This window comes from Trichophyton benhamiae (genome assembly GCF_000151125.1).
Source record: "Trichophyton benhamiae CBS 112371 chromosome Unknown contig00075.49, whole genome shotgun sequence".
NCBI lineage: Eukaryota > Fungi > Ascomycota > Eurotiomycetes > Onygenales > Arthrodermataceae > Trichophyton > Trichophyton benhamiae.
In genome coordinates, this window is record NW_003315103.1 from 466,017 (window position 1) to 485,644 (window position 19,628).

Sequence of the window (19,628 nt, forward strand, 5' to 3'; positions counted from 1 at the left end):
TATAGTATCTATACACGGGCGTGGTTATACAAAGGTAAAGGTATCTCCCCCTTTTTCCAACAACATACTTCGAACCCTAGCAGTTCCAGCTATCCTCTCAAGCTTCAGAGCATCCCACTTGGAGAAAAGCACCCTGACTGTTGGAGTAGCTGTACCGCCGGCGGCAGATCCCAAATACTCAATTAGATCTCCCCAGAATATCGGGTTATCAGGTAACCCATACATCACAATGTTTGTGACGCCTCGGATATTATACCGGCGGAAATGGTGTGCTCGCTCCGTATATAGGAGCACCGAATGTCGACCATTCATAAAGTGACTTCTCGCCCTCGAAGAGTCACGTACAGACGTATACTCCGATATCAAGCCAAAGGATATATTCTCCGTTTGCGAGGAATTGGCAAAATGGTTCCGAACACGGACAAAATCAAGATAGGACGGAATGAATATCAGTGTTCCCCCTGACTTCTTTCGGGAACTTGATTCTGTCCAGCCTCGAGCAAGGCTAGCAAGAACAGTTCGAGTGAAGTACTGGAACCGAGCTTCGGGGTCCTTCAGCGGTGAAGCAGAATCAAAGCGGGAAAAGGTCTGCTTGACGGATATCGGGAGCCGAAGATTCAACATGGCACCCTCGTACTTGGACATAATTTTCGCCTTTCCAAAAACATTTTGCATTTGTGTATTGTAGAGTGCGTTCAGCTCAGGAGTATTAAAGGCTGAGAATACCAGCGTCTGGCGGAGGAACTTTCCATGTCCATCCAGGTACCATTGCCTCACTCTGCTAAAGTCACAGCCATGTGCTTCTTTTGGCTGAAGATTGAGATTGGAGAAAATGTACTCAACGTGGTCCCAGTTTTGCATGATGAGCGCATCTGCATGATCAACAATCACCATCTCAATAGAAGACAAAAAGTCATTCTCGTTTTTCTTCCCTCTATATTAAACGCTATTAGCTATCACCAACGTCACAGGAGTCGAGATTGATACATACCCTTCCTTTTCTATGGCCGTTCGCAAGCCAAGAGGGCTCGCGAGGATGATATCAGAGCTATAAAACTTCGAAAAGAATTTAAGCGATTTCCGCGTGAATTTCAAGCCTAGCCGGAACATGTCATCGTCATTACCTCCAAACAGCTCCTTGAAGTCGTCTGGTTTGTGAGCCCATTCGTCACTATCCGCAGCAGAAAAACTGTCCATGAACCTTTTCTTGTTCTCTTGTTGTTCCATGGGATAAATCTTGGTGAATGAGTTGATAACTCGAACGCATGCCTGTCGAGTTGGCAGTATTATTAGAACCTTGGGACGTGTGAAGCCTTGATCTCTGAGCTCAACATCACCGTTATCTTCCCTCGACAAGATAGCACTATTTTTAATCACACGGTCCCTTGTTTTCAGAACATGGTTCAAAGCATGCAAACAGTATAGATCCCGTAGCTTGGCTGAGTTTTGAGTTGTTCGAGAGCAAAAGAAGGTATCATGATATCCAAATATGTAAGGGGTCAAGCAGCTATTAAGACGGTCAAATGATACAGTATTCCTTGCTAGTTTTTGTTTGAGCTGGCGGTATGTTAGCAATCGAACGGACCAACAAGCTTCCGGGACTAGTTACCTTAAGTTCGGCGGGTGAGGGTGTCGTAGGCAGACTGGCACTTGAATTTCCTTCGACATCCGGCATAGACACCACAGAATACAGCCCATCAATAAGGTCTGCTTTTGTAGATTTCCATGCTTTTGAGCATGCTTGAATCTTCTGAGATAGCTCTGTTTCATCAGGGTTGCCGAAGTGTAGCTCAAACATGTCGTTTCTGCCTATAGAATATCATCAGCCAAAGCCCTGGTCAAGTAACATTCAAAATTCACTAACCATCTGTACCAATATCTTCAGCATAATCTTCACCAGGTAAGCCTTCATCGTCCATATTTTCGTCCTCTGATGCTGATGCCTCCGTGTCAGCAACTTCATCCATTTGTTCAATATCATCTGCTGTAGGTATCGACACCTCCACCAGGTTTGCATCTGGTTCATTGGCCTTTATCTTTCGTTTCTTTCGCGCCGGCTCATTTGATTTTGCATCGGTATTCAGCAGCTTCAGCAAAGTGCTATACGAGTTCTCCTTCGGTGGTTCGTCCAGGCCACTCTCGGAGGACACATCAGTCCCCTCGCTATCGTTCATGTCTTCGGCCGGCTGGACATCTACATCTTCTTCCTCTCCAGAAGACTCATCTTCACTATTATATCGGTTAGTATATTGTCCTAACAGCACAACAATAGCTCGGTTTCCTACCGGACATCTTTGAGCCGGGAGGTCTCAAACTTGCGCCCTCTACTCCGGCCAGTTTTGGATCCTCTGCCTCGATGGCCTCCGCCTTTTTTATGCTGAATCGCCATGGTGCCAGGCTTCTAGATTTACTAGCAAGCCAACTTTAGCAATCCAGTGCAGGGACTACCTTCAATCGAGAGCTATCTTCTTGTTGACTTTTTACAGCTTTTTTTTTTTTATTATTATTATTTTAAGGTTGCTTTTCTGATCTCGATCTTATCTTATCTAAGCGTAGAAAATTTCCGCCACACACAAATAATGAACATCTCGAAGAACGAAGACGACGCAGACGACGAACGTTGGTTGAATCGCATCGCCGCCAGCCAGAAGCACTGACCAAGGACGATACTACCTGCTCCTCTTGCAATCATGGCTGACACCGGCTCATTTATCCATATTGCGCGGCCTCTGGGACCAGCTACCGTAGGAGTTGCGCCCACCACTGCCCCTCTCAGCGTTATCATACAGCCCCAGGTAAGCGGAAAACGGCACAGGAAGCAGAGGCAGGATACAAGGTGTATAGGCTGACAAGATGCGGTTTATAGGCTATCTTCTCTATCCTCGATCACTCTCTCCGACGCAATGCCGACCAGGAACGAGTTATCGGCACCCTACTTGGCACTCGATCCGAAGATGGGACTGAGGTCGAGATCCGGACCTGTTTCGCTGTTGGCCACACGGAGACGACTGACCAGGTTGAAGTTGATATGGAATACCAGAAGCAGATGCTCTCTCTTCACCTGAAGGCCAATCCCAAGGAGGTTCTCGTGGGATGGTATGCCACCTCGTCGGAACTCAACACATTTTCCGCTTTGATTCAGAATTTTTACGGTGGGCACGGTGATGGAACATGGCCTCATCCAGCTGTTCACTTGACGGTTTCCACCGAACCTGGGAAGGATATTGTGACTAGGACATATATCTCTGCGCCAGTCGGTGTCACAACGGAACGAGCTGCGGATAGTGCAGCATTCATACCAGTGCCATACGAGATCAGATATGGAGACGCGGAGAAGAACGGTTTGGAGGCAATTGCGGCAGCTCGGGATAGGGAAGACCGGGCGACAAACCTCTTCACCGATATCGACAGCTTAGAGAGATCTATCGAGGAGGTCATTGGTATGATTGACCGTGTTTCCAGATACGTGGAGTCGGTTATGGACGAGGAGGCGCCAGCTTCCACAGCTCTTGGCCAGTTTTTGCTCAACGCCCTCGCACTCGCACCAAAGGTGGATGCTGCCGAGATCGAAAGTGACTTGTATGTGCTCAACTTCTTTATACTTCTATTTTACAAAGTCGAACTATAAACACTAACCCCTTTTGACAGTAACAAACACATCCAGGACGTCCTTGTGGTCTCATATCTTGCGAACTCCATCCGTACACAAATGGAGCTTTCCAACCGGCTTGCAACTGCCCAGCTTACCCTTGGAGGAGGCGGCGAAGGTAATGCAACTGGAGGCAACGCTGGAGAATCCGGTGGTCAGCGCGGTCACCGATCCAACAGAGGCCGAGGTGGTCAACGAGGTGGCCCTCAAGCCGAGGAGCTGCGAGCTTAAAGAGAAACGAGACAGTCGCCAGAATGTTCTTCACCTTCACCAGGTTTCCCCAGTCTTAACTGTAGTTATGGAGCTGGCAGGCCGTTCGATAAATTTACTTTTGGAGTCGTGCTTCACGTCGGTTGTGGGAAAACGAAGGCGTCTTTGGAGTTATGATTGCATTATGTCCACGATCAATGGGGCTTTTTAATCAGGTAGACGAATGAAACGAATTCCTGTTTCTGTCATATACTTGGTGTTCGAGAGGCCGATACAGTAACTGGTGCCGATCGCGTGACGTGTATGCATAATCTGCTGTCACGATTATACCCGGTATAATGCGTTCCTGGAATAGTTCCGGGATGTTATTCATCCCTCTTTTCTAGCGATTGGTAAGGCCAGGGGATGGGATGCAGTTATGTAGTATGCATCGTAGGTAGCGGATTTTTGTCCCCGAATGTATTTGTTTGCTTGCATGCTCGATTGATCCAGTTGAGCGGTTCTGCAGGCCAAATGAAAGACTTAACAATAGTCGGAGGTATATTAATCAAGGAAGGCACGTTTATGTAAAGAAACCATCAAAAGAGGCTACTTTGCGTTTCTTTCCTGTGCCATTACCAGCCTGGTCGGCCGGGGGTTGTCTCTTCTTATACTTTCCTCGCTTGCCTCTAGGCTTCGGTCCAGTGGTGCCGTCTTTTGCGAAGTTGTCATCTTGTGCGCCAGCTTCGCCTGCTAGATCCGCCAGTTCTGCTTTAGATGACTCCTTTAAGTTTCCGCCTAAACGATCATCATTCTGATCAAAGGCCTTTCGAGCCTCCTTAAGCTCTCGTTCTAACCGGAACAACTCCTGAACACGGCCAAGCTTAATAGGATCCCGACGTAGAATGAAGCGAAAGTCATCTGATTTAACTTTCTGACGGTTTGAATAGTTGGCGACCTGGGCTGCTTCGTGGCAAGTCTCAATAACGAAATCTGTTACAATCTCATCGAGGACGCGAACAGTCTCAGGGTTGGGCTCCTGAGGGTAGCTAGAATGAGGAGTAGTGTCACCGTAGGCGTAAAGAAACTGACGAACTGCACAATATGACTGTTAGTAGCCGAAAACAAAGAAAAAAAAAAAAAAAGGAGGGGTTCTCAGAAATGCCATACTCTCAGGGCCAAAGCTCAGTTGGCCTTGATGTCGTGTCAAGCGAACCCTCGGTTCTGACATTATTGCTCGCCTCTACTCCTCGTTCCTATCCTTCGGTCAGATTCCCTGTCGGTTAGTACGCCTTTTCTGATGCAAGAAAAAAAGCCGAATGTTCTCCCTTCAACTGCAGTGTTTCCGAGCAAAGCTGCTGTCTGTGTTGTTGGTGTTTTCGATGGTGAGCATCGAGAAGAAGTCAAGAAGCTACAAAGCGCTTAACTACTCGACAAGCGCGCGCGTCTACCTAGGTAAATGTTTAATCACGTGATGACCACTTGGCGGGGGCCACTGTCGACTTTCTTGTTGAGCGCATCAGATACAGACAAGAAATGCATCGCCGGCACGCAGTTTAATTCATAGAAGATAGAGGCTCTACTGGACAGTCATGGTATGCTGGAATCTTTGCTTTGGATAATCTATACTAGTCCGAAAGGTGTTTTTATCTGACAATGTTCCCTAGGCTGCCCTCTTCAATTTCCAATCACTTCTACTAGTGATTCTCTTGATTATCTGTACAAGTACCTATGCACACAGCATAATGCCTGGGATCATGGACCGCCATCAGAATGGGTAATACAAATGCTTACTCCCAGCAGTAATGATCTTGCTAACCTCCACAGATTCTTTGGTATATTCTGGAAATGCGCCAGGGTGGGCGAGAGATTAAGTCCATATGTCAGCATTTGCTGCATCATCATGGCCGTAAGTGTAGGCTTCCCTGAATCGAGCTTGAATACTATTTCTAACTATTGCGGTTCAGATATCCCTCTTTTTCGGAAACTAGTCAACTTTTGCATCTTATGGGGTTATGTTTTTATGTTCTCTTATTTTTGTAATTGGCGTGTGCAAGGGAAAAGGAGTAACTGCAACTTTTAGACAAATCATGAAACCTGGCTAAATCTCTACGAAACCCTGACTTGCGTAAACGGTAAAAGAAAATACTACAAAGAACGCCTTGTTGTATAATGATCATCTATTCGTTTCAATTATTTATTGCATCGTATAATACAATATGTCTATAGTACAATATTGACTAGATCCGCGTATTATTCAAGCGCTTATCTATACATCAGCATCTCTCACTGCTTGGTGACAAGCTTAGATTTCTCCAACTCAGGCTCGCTGGCATCTAAGCGATCAAGGAGGGTCCGTAGCAACTCTTGATTCTCAATGAAACCCAAAGCCTTGACTGTATGTCCATCGGGGCTCCAAGACTGCCTCTCCATCTCCTTGAGTGCGTTAGCGGCTGCTTCAACCATTTGGTTACAAGCGTATCCTCGGATTAATATGTTCCAGGCCACATCGTTAATCTCCACTCCACGCTCTTTCATGGTCTTGTAAAGACTCTCTGCAGCTTGCATTTGGTTATGAGATATTAACGTGTTCAGTAAGATTGTCCATGTTCGTTGAGATGGTTGAGCGGGCCGCAGTGGAACTGGACCGCTGTGATGGGCTTTCATCGTTTGAACAGCTACTTCAGGTAGAGGCTGAAGCATGTAGTTCAGAATCTTGAAACATTTATATATCGTTTGAGGCTCAAAGCGAAGTGCCATGAGGAAGCTGTTGAAGACATAGTCTGTTGATATCAGAGGCGTAATCATGGGGTGTCCGCTGGCTACCAATCCTTGGAATCGTGTGAAGTATCTCCAAATTTTGTCAGCATGAGGGCGTGTCCTTAGGTGTGCGGTGATCATAATATTAAGAGCTTGACTCGAGGGCGGAGATTTGCTTGCTGAAAGCAGTTCATCATTCTGGCTGCGTGGTACAAGTCCTAGGTCAACTAGTGGTTGTATTTGATGTGACTTTTTATAAACGTCAAGCATTTTATGAAATGATTCCATTGACCCTGTCTGGCCCGGGCTTGAATTGTGAGGAAAAAGAAGCATTGCGTGCAACGTTTTGCTGACGAGGTGTGGCTGTGTGGATAGGGAATCGACTTTGGCAATTTTGCTGAGTACATGGTCCACCTTTTCGTGGTCCCTGAGGCGTACAGCATGGTGCAATATTGAAAGATGAGTATACGAGTCGGGTGTTACCCCCTGGTTCTCCATCAATTGAACTATCTGCAGCGCAGTGTCCAAGTCATCTGCTCTCAAAGCATTAGACACCACGATATTGAAGATCGACAAATCAGGCTGCACTCCCATCTGTAGTATCCTTGGCAGGATATCAAAGGAGATGGTACCATCATCTTGACGAGTGTAGCGGTCTAACTTTAGAAGGTTGCAGCAGCGATCCGAAATTTTCTGGTACCCGACAGGCTTTTGGGATTCGAATCGCATTATAAGAAGGCGTAGCGAAGTTAACGCTGCTGAAATATCCCCATTCTTAGTAAAAAGGTCGGTGAAATAAAACAATGTCTCCAGGGAGAGAAATTTTTGGTTTTTGAGAACATAGTTGAAGCACTTCACTAGGTTGTGGTGTTCGCAGTATTTAAGGTAGAGCCGAAACCCGGTCTGTGAGTCTCTTGACAAATAAGGCAAAACCTCCGGACGGAGACAGTGCTCTAAAACACGTGTATATCTGCTTTTCAGTTTTGGGGAGTCCTGAAATTCAGCAACATGAAATCTTTCAAGAAAGATAAAACAGTCTGCAACCATGGGAAATGAAGGAGAAAACCGAGTTGTTGTCACCTCTAGAAACCGCAAGGCTTGTGCTGGCGAGTGTAGAAGAAGCCATAATATCATAATCGGCCACCGCCTTGCAGCTTCAGTTCGGCAAAGTCGCCGCCATCGTGCAGAAGGAGGGGGTTCGGTGCGAGGAGAACTCAGTATACTCTTGATCCATCGACGCACGACTTCGGAGTCTTCTGTGCTCAACAATCTCCAAGTTTCCGATACTGGTACATTGCGGCGTTTATGATCGTATAGTGTTTTCAAGTTCTTCTTCCAGCTCGGATGAATGTGCGTGAGTGGATAGAGTGACATTTCTCTAACCAAATATTCACTTGGATGAACAGCATGGTCTCCATAGGATTGGATACCCGCACACTCACTTTCAATCTTTCCACGAAGCTGCCGTCGCTTTGGTTGTGATAGGTTATAGCCCTTTAGATACCTCAAAGGAGCACTTATGGGAGGAGCAACACTATGGGTGGGTTTTGATTGTTCATTCACACGGGACGTAGGTGTTTGCTTGCGTTGGGGTATATCTATACGCCGGTGCTGTGGCTGCTCATTTTGTTCGTGACGACCAGTTTCCTCCGACTTTCGTCGTCTTGCTAAGCCTTTTCGCCTGGAGGATGATTCGGGATCTCGAAGGCTTCTATTAACGGTCGGTTCCGGAGGTGGTATCTCCGAGTCTGGCTCGTCGTAGCTGCTTCTGAGGCTGGTAGCATATCTCGACGAGGGTGAAAGAGAAGTGAACTGTTTCCGCGCAATTGATGTATTCGACGGTATCCGGACGGAATCAGCATGGGCAACAGTCGACAGAATGCCAAATAGCTGCGAGCGTAGGCCTGCTTTCCCGCCGCCCAGAGGGCTCATAACTCTGTCAGGCCTCTTATGGAACTGCTGCCCATAACTTGAGAGATGGAATTTGTGGGCATATATAGGGTAAGAGTGTCCGGAGAGCTCTGGTAGTCAAGACTTATACAGAATATCGCTGTACAAGTATGGAAACAACTTTGTATCGCAAGGTCTCTGGTCCGTCGGTGAATCACTTCATGTCAAGATGTTTCTGCGAGCCTTTGGGACAAAAAAAGCTGCGATGTCAAAGATGCCAAAAGAGGAAAGTTTGCATCCGACATCTCATTAGCAGAAATGCAAACATCAATCTTCAACCTCTCGCGACTTTGGAGGAGAAACAAAAAATCTAACCGGCAAACGCAGGACGAATATTTTCCTCCAGGCACAAACATACGTCTAGAGATCATGTCATCCTCTCATACGACGCTAGACGCGGCCGCTGCGGACCGCAAAGCTCGTCTTGCGAAATTAGCGTCCCTGAAGAGACAACGAAGCGAAACAGAGAGCGAGCCAACGGATCAGAAGGATTCGGCTGGCACGTCAACGTCCAAATACCTGTCTGGACGGAACTACGACTGGGAGACTAAGGGAGCGAAGCTTGGATTCGAAAATGACCCTTCTCAAGGCGCAGCAACGTTGGAAGACAAGGCAGCTGAGATAGCGGCAGCAACAGCGCAGGCAGCTCAGGAGAACGAAGACGCAGAGAAACCCATTGACCTATTCAATCTACAGCCAAAGAAGCCTAACTGGGACCTTAAACGAGACCTTGAACAAAAGATGAAGATTCTAGATGTCAGGACGGATAATGCAATAGCTAAGCTTGTGAGACAACGAATACAGAATTCCCAGGCCGCAGCTACGGCGGCGGGTACTCGTGGGGGTGACGGAGACGGAGAGACTGCTGGAATCGACGGTGAAATGCTTGTGCAGGGAATACATACCCGCGAACGGGAGGAGGCAGAGCAAGAGAAGGGAGAAGATTGGAGTTAATAGTTAACTCGCGCTGAATGGATTCCCTCTGGACAAGATTCCATTGTGATACCACAAACATTGGGGAATTCGGTAATGATTACGAAGAATACTTGACTGGAGGTCTTTGATCATTGGAAAGAAATATTTGAGGATTATCTACCCGGAGCATTCATGGCCTGTGTGAGAGCAAGTCGTTTGCTATATGGGCTTAGGCTTCTTTGCCTAGGCGGAGAATTATTCCGCGCAGGCTGCCTCTGAATGTGGGAGCGACTCTGTGCCCTATCACGCGAACCTGGCGTACCATACCTGTTACCATCGTCAATGGATCTTTCTCGTTCTCTGTATGCACGCCTGCTACTGCGTGATACATCGTCTCTGGATCTAGACCTGTTATGCCGCCTGTATGGCTCAGGAGAATCTGAATAACGAGTCCGCCGAGGACGACGAGTGTTGTGATCATCATGTCGACGCCTACTGCCTCTTGATCGTCCATTAGAAGCATCGGACTCTTCACCAAGCCCATCTGTCCCTGACCTCTGTCTTCTGGAAGGGGAACGAATGCTGTGCCGTGAAGGCTGTGAATCCTGTCTTGCACGTCTGGGAGGCGGGGGCGAAGGCGAACGGTTGGTTGATATCGTTGACACTGACGAGTATGAGGATACCGACCTGGCTCTCTTCCGTGAGCTTCGGGCAGCATCTCCGTGGTGACTCTCTCTATCTGGGCTCGGGCTCGGGCTCAGCCTTCCCCGTTCCTCCTTTGCTCGACGCAGCTGCTCATCAGCAACCCCTTTACTATGTAATATCAGTTAGTGGAAGCTCCCAATAGAAACAGATTCTAGCTGTCGTCTGTTGTGACATACGTTCTGAGTAAATCATTTGGCACCTCCGTCGACAGCTGTGGCCGCAGTCGTGGGTTCGAAAGCTGCTGCGTCCTCGATGGCCGAGCACCGTACGGCCTCTCCTGCAGCTGTGTAGTGCATTCGTAGCTGTAATGGCTTAAAAGACTGTCAGCTCAGACTGCGTATTCGAGAGCTCTCAGAGCTGGGGCCGGGGCAACCTATCTTTCTTCAGGCACTTCTGGCAGACGGTCGTCGGGGTCGCCTTCGACGGAGCAGCCCGCCCGGGAATATTCCTGTACCTGTTCATCTCCTCTCGCCCGCCGTGCTGCGCTTCTTCTTCGCCGTCTCGCGTTGTTCGGTCTCCATCAACCTCGCCGTCGCCGTCTCTATTTTTTGACGTCGTGCAGAGGCACTGCTGACTAAGCAGGAGCCCACAGCCAAAAAGCCGCCTTTCGTTCTCTTCTTCCTCTTCACTTGCGATCCTCCAAGTCGAAGAACTTCCGCGTCGCCGTCGCCCATCGTCTTCCCTACGCCGTCTCAGCCTGTATACGGAATTACTCGCTCAGCCGACCCTCTGCGTACGCCTGGCGTGGTGTTTGTCGGACTCGAGGTGCTTTTTGCTGCACTCTACGTCCGCGACTCTACATCCACGCCCACTCAGCCCCCCCCGGTTCCCCATAACTAGGACGGAAGCCTCTGCGCGCAGGACCCCAGTCGAGACCCGTTGGATGGTTGGAATAACGGCTGCGGATTATCTATGAACTCATTATTCATGCAGGGTCTTGAAGCTCAGAGATATGTCGTCACCGTATCTGGGCTTGTGCATCCTAGCTTTTCTTAGAGATATTGTTTCTATCCCCTGATTCTCTATCAGTTGATATCCATCCACGTCGACGATACGATTGCTCGGCCTTCTGTCAATATCTGCCTTTCACATGGCCGCCGGCCTTTCTTTATTGCAATGACAACAAGGCCAGGCGAACCCTGTAGTCGACCATCATTTGCAAAGGTAAGGGTTTTAGCACTAGCGGAGATTGATTGCAGCTGTTTCTGTTAATGCTAATGTCATTCCTTTCCTCACTAGATTGCTGCCATGCATTCTTGTACTGAATCAGAGCCCCCCAAGACGCACGGCCGTGATGAAAATACGCGGCCTGATAGCTTCTCGTTGGCCCAGTTGAACGCGAACTCCAATACCCTTCCGGCTCAAGATGGCCAGAGTACAGCTACGCACGATATTAAATTAGACAAAGATGGTGATGGCCTGACCGGGCCATTGGATAATCTCCATTTGTCCAAGGACGAAGAAGGGAGGCCTATACCGGAGACTGCCGGTGGTGCCCAAGAGGATGGGCAGCCACGAACGGACAGTTTGTTCGACGATGATCAAACCCATCTCTCTAATTCATCTACAAAACCTACCAGCTTCGATTCTAAAAGCATGGCTTCTGTCACTACGTTTGCCATGGATGAGAAAGAGTCTTTACGACCAGATGACAGTGCCAGTGTTCAGGCCGTAGAAGAGGATGAATTTCTCGCCCCTACCACGGACGCGATCAGCTCCCAGGCTAATTCGGATCCATCTGCATCCAACCGTGGTGACTCGCAGCAGCACAAGAATGCAATACTACGTGAACCAGAGCTGTTGAAGAAAAGCACGTTGCCATTCAACGAAGACGCTCTACGTAGAAATGGAGTACTCCCAGCACCGGAGGGTGAACAAGTTCTGCATGGTTTTCCAAGTGAGCCGGATGAGAAGCTCGTAGAGGCCATGGGATCTCCAAAGGACCGTCTGCTACTCCTTCAGCTAGAGGAGAAGATTATTTCTTTCATCAAGAACTCAAGGTAATTAATCTTATTCCACCCCAGCTGTTTGCCGGTCAAACTAACTGGTTATTACAGTGAAGCTTCGCTGGAACTGCCGCCGTGCAACTCGTTTGGACGATTACTTGCACACAAACTGGGTGACTATTATCATCTCACACATTTTGTCGACAATAATGTTACTTCCGTTCGCCTTCATCGAACTCCGTGGAGCAGATTGTGAGTAGTGCTGAGCATCACTCATGGCGCATTTTCAAAACTAACCGAGGACAGGCCAACTCCATTAACAATGTTACATCCTGCTAATTCAAACAACCCGTCTGCAAACGCGCCTACGATGAAGATTATGCGCCGTATGGGCCAGCCAGGTGAGAGGGGTTCAGCCGCAGGGAGTACTGCAACCAGCTCGGCTGTTCCTTCAAAAACCGCTTCCGAATCAGGAGGAGATGGAACCAATGATGAAGATCGAAATGGTGGCACGTCATCGACTGGAGCTACGCCATCCAGAGATCGTGCCAGTCTAACAAGAGAAGAGCGCGAAGCTAAGTATCAGGAAGCACGAGAGCGGATATTCAGGGACTTCCCTGAATCCAAGTCTACTGATACTGGCAGCGGAGAACAAAGTGCCGATGTGTCAAGATCAAGCTCTAGGACAGGACGTAAGAAGGCACCCAAGCCCAGGTCCCCCAAGGACGATGGTTTTGAGGCTAGATCACAGTTCAATGCGTACTATACATCACCTCAGCTTCCGGGCGGACCGGCGGTATACCATAACACTGCTCACCACGGCGCAATACCGCCTCAAAACTATTATGTGATGGCTCAGAATCCTCCTGGTGGTGGGATGCATCATTACCCCCAGCAGATGAGCCCTTCTGGTCATGGACCCATGTATGCTCCATCCGGTGGTATGAATGGGTTCCCTTCTTATTCCGGACCGCAAACGCACCCGGGACAAAACAATTGGCAGCAAAGCGGCGGCCACCAAGGGTACAATCAATATCAACACCACCAAGCTCAAGTATCACCCATGATGGCTCAGCGTTCTGCCACTGTCCCATCACCAAGGGCACCCGCGTATTCCACCCCCAACCACTCACAGTACCCGCAACCGACTCCAGGCTGGACACCTACCCCTTTCCAGCCTGGATACCCTCCTCAGACCATGGCGCGTTCCCCTCCAGTGCACTGGCCGAACATGCCTCCCAACGCAATGGCAGCCGGTCAGGCTCCTTACAACCAGGGTATGGGCTCCCCACAGCCCTTCATCCCCAGCAAGCCTGCCCATCCGGCTCCAGGCAGCTTTTCTCGTTCGCGATTCAGTCCTCAAAGTAGATCGTTTGCTCCAACAAGCAACTCACAAGCCGGCTATTTCGGTGGTGATTCCCCGTCTCCTCAATACACCAGTCCGCATTTCAATAACCATCCACGCTCAAATTCCAGGGACTCAAAACCGGGGATGAACCCTTCTCCTCCATCACACTACTTTAAATCCAAAGGCACACCGCCCAACATGGTGGGCCAGCCTCAGCAACAGCCAGCTTACGGTAGACAGACTGACACCCAGACTCATGACTCGATCGCCAAATGGGGCACTCCATCACATCTGCCACCCAAACCACCGCCTCCTGAAACTCCCTATACTTCTGACGCTACGAACCCGAATTCCAATCGCCCTGTTGGCGTCACCTCTCCTCCACAAGCATCTAAACTACCGCCGTCCGAGACGAAGACCGCTCCGTTCGTGGTGTCCGGCGCTTCCAGCAGCGAGAAACAGTCCCATAGCAACCCTTCTTCATGAGACTACTCAAGGGAGGTATAATAGTATTCTGTTCTAAAGGGGGCTGCTGCTCTTGTTTCTCGTACTGCAAGACCGTTTGGCCATCCGTTGTACCTTGATATCTCTTGCATTTTCCTCCCTGCTACCTATGCGGACTGAGCTAACTACTCTCCCTGGCATGGAATTAATATAGTCAGTAGAAAAAAAGCACTTTTGAATATAACTATACTTCTACTATGCTTCTATGCCGTCAACTTAGTATATTAACTGTCACTGCTTGCCTGTCTGCTGTTGCCATGTCACTCACCCAGCTTTGTTGCGAGGAGGTAACGTGATCTGCCACTAAAAGTCATTATTACAGCATCGCCTTTTTTTTTTAACTGAAGATCTCAAACTTGACTTTCTTGACTGACAGCTCTGTCGCTACCTACCAGCTACCTCTGTGCCTTGTTTGTTTAATCCACCTGCTTCCAGAGGCATTGTTTTATATTGCTTAGTCTATCCTATAGCTTTTGGCTGTGTGAATCAAGCGTATCCTCCGCACCATGGCTAGCACTGCAGAAGAGGTTCCCGCGGAGCCTATAGACAACCAGGAGAAAGCTGGAGATGATGAAGTATGCCATCCACTATCTATGCCTATTAAGACTAGGAAAGCTAGAGCTAACGGTGCTACTGTAGGAAGAAATCGCAGCGATGCGAGAGAGACTGACAAAGATGGAGTCGGAAGCGGCCAAGCTGCATGAGATGCAAGCTTCCCTGGACCAGCAGACGGAGAACCTACGAGAGGACAAGGAGGACATCGACGCGAGGAGTATCTTCGTCGGCAACGTCGACTACGCGGCCTCGCCGGAGGAGATACAGGCACACTTCCAGAGCTGCGGGTCGATAAACAGGGTCACAATATTACTGGATAAATTCACTGGCCATCCCAAGGGGTTTGTCTCCCGCCCTAGATATTTTTGACCTTTCTTGCTTCCTGAGATATACCTGAGCGGTCTGCTGCCTGGCAAGAGAAGGAGACTAATGGAGCGCTGCAGGTATGCGTATGTCGAGTTCAGTGAACCCAGCCTTGTGGCGCAAGCTCTAGTGCTGAACGAGAGTCTCTTCCGTGGGAGGAATATAAAGGTGTGTGTTATTACTCATGGAGACAAAAGAGTGCGGATGCTAATAAACCGAGTCAGGTTGTCCCGAAACGCACGAATCTGCCGGGCATGACTCGTGGACGGGGCCGTGGACGAGGCCGCGGAGGGTTCGGCCGTGGCATGCCCCGGGGAGGATACCGAGGAGGCGGCTACCGTGGCCGTGGGAGAGGATACGCTCCGTACTAAAGTCCTCTTATCCCTCTGCACCGACCTCGACCTCGATCTCGAATCCTTACCTTGACTTTTGACTGGATGACGATAAAAAAATAAAACTGGGACTAAACAGGCCATCTTTGGTTTGGATGCGACCTACCTGGAGTTGGGAAAATGCTTGTATGATACGGCGATAAAACGGGTAACAGCCTTCACTTTGCACTCTTCTTCTTCCGCGTTCTCTTCTCCTTTGCTCCCTTCCTCCTATTCTCCCGCTCTTTCTCCCCTGACCTTATGCCTTGCCATCCTCTCTGTGTCCTGACTACAGGCCTTCCATCACAGTCAACCTGTCCACCACCGCCTCTTCCTCCCTCCCGCTCTGCCTACTCCCACTTCTGCTACTCCACCACCCCTTCTATCCTCCGCGTTGATGCTCTTTTTCCCCTCTGCTTTTCCACCGTCTTTCATCGACTTGTTTTTCCTCGTTTTTTATATCACAAAAAACAAGCTACGTCACATGTTCACGCTAGTCCTTATCGGGAAATCCTTCTTGTTCTTTAAATCTAAAAATAAAATGCCATAAAATACAAAAATAAGAGGGAAAAAGGACATCTTGCAGCCTCCCAGCGCGGTAGAAATAGAAGACGACGAAGAGCAGAAGAAGCGCGCATCCTGCTTGTCTAGCTGCCCGAGTATCGACCTGCTGGCCGGGTGTGGGGGATTGCCACAAGAAAAAAAAAGAAACCAAGCGCCCTGGTCCTGCTCAGCCTCCGGCGGCTGCGCCTCTTCTCCATCGCTCACGACCCGACCAGACGAGACAGCAGCGACGCAGCGAGACAGCGAGACACCAGCTGCAACTCTGGCCTGTTCTCTACAGTTGTGACAACCCCGGCGAGCTCCCGATAGTCCTCTCGTCCGTTCCTGTTGCTCTGCGGGCAGCTGGTTGATGCTACCCCTCGAGGTGAAGCCGGCAGTCACCAAACCGCGGGTCTGTCCTGTGTGTGTGTGAGCAAAGATGGGCTCCAACTTGCCAGCGTAAGTGATGGGCAGCCGGCCCTGCCGCCCCCTTCCCGCGAGCCTCTACCTGTTGCTGTTTCGATTCCGAGTGAACAAAGGGCTGATTCTTGTTTCTTGCAGGCAACCGAACTTGAGAGTCACCAGTAAGAGAGATGCCTGCCCCGCGATACGTTGGCTGCTGCTAATACAGACCCTCCGGCCCCTGCAGTTATCGCCGCTGATGGACTATACAAACGAGATGTCTTTCGTGAGTTGGGCCCCTGTCTCTGCTGTCTTGGTGCAGACCTAACAGGCTACTGCATGTGTAGGCTTCCCCGATCCGTTCGCGGTTGCTACCGTCGGTGGTGAACAGACTCATACCACCTCCGTCATCAAGAAGACCCTGAACCCGTACTGGAATGAGATGTTTGACCTGTAAGGGGGAACCTGTTTTTCATACCTCTGGCACCCCTTCACTCGGCTGGGTTGGATGCTGACGCAATGCGCAGGAGAGTCACCGAGGACAGCATACTCGCCATACAAATATTTGACCAGAAAAAGTTCAAGAAGAAGGACCAGGGGTTTCTGGGAGTGATCAATATCCGTATTGGTGATGTGATTGATCTTGCTATCGGTGATGATGGTATTTCTACTCTTTTATTTTTCCCTTTTTACCTTTGCCCCTGTCTTTTTGTACCGTTTGATAGTGAAGAGAGCTTAACCCAGCTGACATCTTTGCCCTAGAAATGCTTACCAGAGATCTCAAAAAGTCAAACGATAATCTTGTTGTTCATGGCAAACTCATTCTCAACCTCTCTACAAATCTATCTACGCCGGTTCCCACATCGCAAACCGGAGCTTCACGTCCTATCAACAATCGCACCTCAACATCACCTGTTCCCGCCGCTCAGACGACTACCACCCCCTCAGTTTCAACACCTCTGACTGGACCGCGCCCAACTTCCACGGCTCAGGAGCCGTTGGTCAATAACTCCAGCTCTCACTTGGCCCCTACAAATCCTTCTTCTTCCGCATCCACGGCCGTGGCGCCGCTTACTACCTCACCTCAACAACCCACTGCTCCAGCCCGAGCAAATGTAGGCAGTACCTTTGAAGACAGCCAGGGCAGGTTGCCCACCGGCTGGGAACGGCGAGAGGATAACCTGGGGCGAACTTATTACGTAGACCATAATACCCGAACCACAACTTGGAACCGGCCAGCGCAAAACTACAATGAGCAGACGCAGCGGACTCAAATGGAGGCCAATATGCAGATGGAGCGCCGGGCCCATCGGAGCCGAATGCTGCCAGAGGATCGAACAGGTGCAAACTCGCCTGATTCCCAGCAGCAGGCCCGGACGCCACCTACAGCTCCAACAGCGAATGCAGTAGCAATGATGGCCAGCAATACCACTACCCCTGGTACGGGGGAGCTTCCTTCAGGCTGGGAACAGCGATATACCCCTGAAGGCCGCCCATATTATGTTGACCATAATACTCGAACCACAACCTGGGTGGATCCCCGCCAGCAGCAGTTTGTCCAGATGTATGGCCCTGATAACGGGAACCATCTTGCATCCCAGACAGTAAACCATCTGGGCGCACTGCCGAGTGGCTGGGAGATGCGGTTAACAAACACTGCCCGTGTGTACTTTGTGGACCACAACACTAAGACAACTACCTGGGATGATCCCCGGTTACCGTCTTCCCTCGACCAGGGTGTGCCACAGTATAAGCGTGACTTCCGGCGCAAATTGATATATTTCAGATCCCAACCTGGTCTACGGATAATGTCTGGCCAATGCCATGTCAAAGTTCGACGTGGTGCCATTTTCGAGGATTCTTTTGCAGAAATAATGAGACAAAGTCCCGCAGACCTAAAGAAGCGTTTAATGATCAAATTTGACGGAGAAGACGGATTAGATTATGGTGGTCTTTCAAGGTATGCACTATCTTATCCCTTTACCCCCTTTTTAATCCGATAATTGCGACCTGCTAACACCGTGTAGAGAATTTTTCTTCCTTCTTTCGCACGAAATGTTCAATCCGTTCTATTGCTTATTTGAATACTCCGCTCATGATAATTATACCCTTCAGATAAACCCGCACTCGGGCATCAACCCTGAGCATTTGAACTATTTCAAGTTCATTGGCCGCGTGGTTGGCCTGGCCATCTTCCATCGTCGGTTCCTTGACTCTTTCTTCATCGGTGCTTTTTACAAGATGATGCTACGAAAGAAAGTCACCCTTCAGGATATGGAAGGTGTTGATGAAGATTTCCATCGCAATTTGACATGGACGCTGTAAGAATGCATACATACTTGGCCTTGTAGCAACGCTGACTGACACTTGTTTGCTAGTAATAACGATATCGATGGTATAATTGAACTTACGTTTTCGATTGATGATGAGCAATTTGGCGAGCGCAGGACAATAGATTTGATCCCCGATGGAAGAAATATCCCCGTTACAAATGAGAATAAGAAACAATATGTGGAGTATGTTCCGTGTCATTCTTCATTGAATTCTACCTATCAGATACTAACCGTCTCCTCAGGCTAGTGACAGAGTGGAAGATTCAGAAGCGAGTGGAAGAGCAGTTCAACGCATTCATCACCGGATTCAACGAACTTATACCTGCCGAGCTCGTCAACGTCTTTGACGAGCGAGAACTTGAGCTTCTTATCGGCGGTATCGCTGACATCCATATCGATGACTGGAAGAAACACACCGACTACCGTGGCTACCAGGAAGACGATGAGGTTATCCAGAACTTCTGGAAAGTTATAAGAAGTTGGGATGCCGAGCAGAAGTCTCGATTACTCCAGTTCGCCACTGGTACATCACGTATCCCCGTCAATGGATTTAAGGATCTTCAGGGCAGTGACGGGCCTAGGAGATTTACGATCGAGAAGTCAGGAGACATCAATGCTCTGCCCAAATCACATACCTGGTACGTCTGTTTCTTGTTTCCATCTACCAGCTCCAAGTTCTTCGCTAACAGAAATAGTTTCAACCGGCTCGATCTACCCCCTTATAAGACATATGAAGCTTTACAGAACAAACTTACCATTGCCGTTGAAGAGACACTCGGTTTCGGCCAGGAGTAAATCTGTTTTTCTTTCTATTCTTATAATAGCGCTCAAATTCCCTTCAGATGTGGTCGGTGTTAAAGCTCAGGGGCCGAGGAGACCCCACTCCCGTTACCCCCTAACTCCCCCGGTGTACTATTAGTATATAGGAAAGCCAATAATTCCACCTTAGACCACGCCCTTTAGCGCCCTTTATTTTATTTTCCTGATGTTTACTTTCTTTACGTTATTGAAGGTTGGTTTTCTATTTAGCAGTACTTACGAAAGTTGTCGGTTGATACGTGCTCTAAGAATTACAACAGGAGCATTTTCAATCTC

The 19,628-nt window shown here is 49.0% G+C and overlaps 9 protein-coding genes across 9 annotated transcripts; 6 read left to right on the top strand and 3 right to left on the bottom strand.

Moving 5' to 3' along the window:
* Positions 1–24: 24 nt before the first annotated feature.
* ARB_08018 (uncharacterized protein) lies at positions 25–2,389 on the bottom strand (the record flags this gene model as incomplete). The annotated part of the gene is made up of 5 exons (XM_003013860.1): positions 25–934; positions 992–1,601; positions 1,645–1,809; positions 1,865–2,229; positions 2,286–2,389. 5 exons carry the CDS (start codon positions 2,387–2,389, stop codon positions 25–27), a joined length of 2,154 nt encoding a protein of 717 aa, XP_003013906.1.
* Positions 2,390–2,690: 301 nt separating this feature from the next.
* ARB_08019 (uncharacterized protein) lies at positions 2,691–3,880 on the top strand (the record flags this gene model as incomplete). Its single annotated transcript, XM_003013861.1, has 3 exons — positions 2,691–2,795; positions 2,867–3,579; positions 3,649–3,880. The coding sequence occupies 3 exons, from the start codon at positions 2,691–2,693 to the stop codon at positions 3,878–3,880; spliced, it is 1,050 nt and encodes a 349-aa protein (XP_003013907.1).
* A 541-nt stretch (positions 3,881–4,421) lies between these two features.
* On the bottom strand, positions 4,422–5,069 carry ARB_08020 (uncharacterized protein; the record flags this gene model as incomplete). The annotated part of the gene is made up of 2 exons (XM_003013862.1): positions 4,422–4,933; positions 5,009–5,069. 2 exons carry the CDS (start codon positions 5,067–5,069, stop codon positions 4,422–4,424), a joined length of 573 nt encoding a protein of 190 aa, XP_003013908.1.
* A 1,055-nt stretch (positions 5,070–6,124) lies between these two features.
* Positions 6,125–8,530, bottom strand: ARB_08021 (pentatricopeptide repeat protein; the record flags this gene model as incomplete). The annotated part of the gene is made up of 1 exon (XM_003013863.1): positions 6,125–8,530. One exon carries the CDS (start codon positions 8,528–8,530, stop codon positions 6,125–6,127), a length of 2,406 nt encoding a protein of 801 aa, XP_003013909.1.
* A 276-nt stretch (positions 8,531–8,806) lies between these two features.
* On the top strand, positions 8,807–9,502 carry ARB_08022 (uncharacterized protein; the record flags this gene model as incomplete). The annotated part of the gene is made up of 1 exon (XM_003013864.1): positions 8,807–9,502. One exon carries the CDS (start codon positions 8,807–8,809, stop codon positions 9,500–9,502), a length of 696 nt encoding a protein of 231 aa, XP_003013910.1.
* Positions 9,503–11,416: 1,914 nt separating this feature from the next.
* ARB_08023 (uncharacterized protein) lies at positions 11,417–12,172 on the top strand (the record flags this gene model as incomplete). Its single annotated transcript, XM_003013865.1, has 1 exon — positions 11,417–12,172. The coding sequence occupies one exon, from the start codon at positions 11,417–11,419 to the stop codon at positions 12,170–12,172; it is 756 nt and encodes a 251-aa protein (XP_003013911.1).
* A 312-nt stretch (positions 12,173–12,484) lies between these two features.
* Positions 12,485–13,948, top strand: ARB_08024 (R3H domain protein, putative; the record flags this gene model as incomplete). The annotated part of the gene is made up of 1 exon (XM_003013866.1): positions 12,485–13,948. One exon carries the CDS (start codon positions 12,485–12,487, stop codon positions 13,946–13,948), a length of 1,464 nt encoding a protein of 487 aa, XP_003013912.1.
* Positions 13,949–14,472: 524 nt separating this feature from the next.
* On the top strand, positions 14,473–15,783 carry ARB_08025 (small subunit of nuclear cap-binding protein complex; the record flags this gene model as incomplete). The annotated part of the gene is made up of 4 exons (XM_003013867.1): positions 14,473–14,541; positions 14,606–14,862; positions 15,015–15,248; positions 15,432–15,783. 4 exons carry the CDS (start codon positions 14,473–14,475, stop codon positions 15,781–15,783), a joined length of 912 nt encoding a protein of 303 aa, XP_003013913.1.
* A 936-nt stretch (positions 15,784–16,719) lies between these two features.
* Positions 16,720–19,328, top strand: ARB_08026 (uncharacterized protein; the record flags this gene model as incomplete). Its single annotated transcript, XM_003013868.1, has 5 exons — positions 16,720–16,861; positions 16,945–18,160; positions 18,228–18,521; positions 18,579–18,716; positions 18,776–19,328. 5 exons carry the CDS (start codon positions 16,720–16,722, stop codon positions 19,326–19,328), a joined length of 2,343 nt encoding a protein of 780 aa, XP_003013914.1.
* Between the last annotated feature and the right edge of the window lie 300 nt (positions 19,329–19,628).